The sequence below is a fragment of the Camellia sinensis genome, chromosome 2, assembly GCF_055761805.1.
Source record: "Camellia sinensis isolate YWXY chromosome 2, ASM5576180v1, whole genome shotgun sequence".
Lineage (NCBI taxonomy): Eukaryota > Viridiplantae > Streptophyta > Magnoliopsida > Ericales > Theaceae > Camellia > Camellia sinensis.
This window is the reverse complement of record NC_138962.1, coordinates 188,183,338-188,184,995: the sequence shown is the minus strand read 5'-3', so window position 1 is coordinate 188,184,995 and position 1,658 is coordinate 188,183,338. Positions and strand designations below refer to the sequence as shown.

At 33.5% G+C, this 1,658-nt stretch overlaps 1 protein-coding gene across 2 annotated transcripts in view; it reads left to right on the top strand.

Annotated features, from left to right (window-relative positions):
- The window catches only part of LOC114297249 (putative casein kinase II subunit beta-4), a 7,785-nt gene extending 6,491 nt beyond the window's left edge, over nucleotides 1-1,294 (top strand). The window contains exons 5-6 of one of the 2 annotated variants that reach the window (XR_003641436.2): nucleotides 636-857; nucleotides 1,008-1,294. Coding sequence is in view for 1 of the 2 variants with exons in the window: in XM_028241645.2 (XP_028097446.1) it covers nucleotides 636-766 (131 nt within the window). In the remaining variant the exon portion in view is untranslated. Of the gene's footprint in view, nucleotides 1-635 lie in introns of both variants that reach the window. The other variant, XM_028241645.2, reaches the window with a different exon arrangement.
- The last annotated feature ends 364 nt before the right edge of the window (nucleotides 1,295-1,658 follow it).

Here is a 1,658-nt window from a genome sequence, read left to right as displayed (position 1 = left end):
AATATAGGTTGTGTATTGTTTCTGTCCACTTTATTTATTCATAACTTATTATGTTGGATGATTAGAGGTCGTGACCTGGAACAATGACAAGTATTATCCGCTCCTAAACCTTGCAGTAAACGGAAGCCATGTTCACTAGAAACATCTTTTTTTACGTTGGACAATTAGCATTGCATTGCTATTGAACATGTTTGCCACTGATGGCATAAGCAGCACAAACACATGACACGGGCACACCAACACAAATTTTAAAAAATGTAATGCAAAATATATAATTGTATGTCATATAAAAGGGTAAATAATTATTATATGTCATGTATGAATGTTTAAGTCAAAGATGATAATTTTAGAAGTCATAAAAGAGGAGAATATGCATAAATTTACGTTGTTTTTGTTTTATTATTGGATTCTAAGTTATTTTATTTGAACTTGTCTCTAGTGTTTCATGTGTGTCTTAATTGTAGAAAGTGTTCGTCAAGTGTCATGTCATGTCACTGTGTCAGTGTTGGATACAACACGCTACTTTCTAAGAAGTGTCCCTGGTTCTTTGCTGATGGCACTATTTTTTTTTCTTCTTTGTAGTATGATTCATAGTTTTTATGTTCTGTATGATGTATTTCCTTGACTTCGTCAAGATATTGATGGTGCATACTTTGGAACTACATTTCCTCACCTGTTTTTGATGACATATGGGCATCTGAAACCCCAAAAAGCAACACAGAGCTATGTTCCAAGAGTATTCGGTTTCAAGATTCATAAGCCATGACACAAAGCTCCCCAAAGATCTCAAATTTATGTGACCAGTGATTCTCGTCTTGTTTCTCTTGATGTACTTACTAGTGATGCTAACAAGCGAGGTAAAATGCAGAATTTCCAAAATATGAAAATTTATTAATTGACAAAAAAAAAAAATTCAAATCTGGCCTTTCTGTCGATGAAAACTTTTCTTTTAAATTTATTCATGAATATATAACAGGGCATGTGTAAACTTATTTCTCTTCTTTCAGGGTTGTGAACTGTTGGCTCTGCTTTCCGTTGTGGTTTGGTTCATCTTTATTTTAGTCTTATGTTAAATTACTTGTTATCATTATCCATTGGAGGTAGATTTAGGTTGAGGTAGGGTTGTCTTAATGTAATCATGTGAAGCCATTGGTTTGGAGGTAGAGATTAATGTCATTTATATAAATGTTATATAAGATTAGAACATATGATCATTTTTAATGTAAACTTTAATGTAAACTTTACGCTACTTGTTATACCCTTTGACCTCCTCGGTGTGTATCCTTGAGCACCACCCATGCGTTGCAACTTTGTGTAGGTTTAGTTTCTGTTTGTTTGGGATTTGCTTGCATATACCGTATGCATTTTGAGTCTTCATTGAATACTCAACTTGGGTTCTTGGCTCTAAATTTTGATCTGCAAATTGTGTAAGATTCTATTTGTTTGGGGACTGTTGCACGTTGTATGCATTTTGAGTCTTTGTTGAGTACTTGGTCGAGGCCCTCTCTGTCCTGACTTTGAGTTTCATAGTTTCAATTCACGGCCTACTCTGAAACGGTATTATAATCTGGAGTCTGCCCAACAAATTCATATATTAATAATTATTACAAAATTAAAAATTAAAAATATTGTAATTGAGTTGATACAGAAGTCTAATA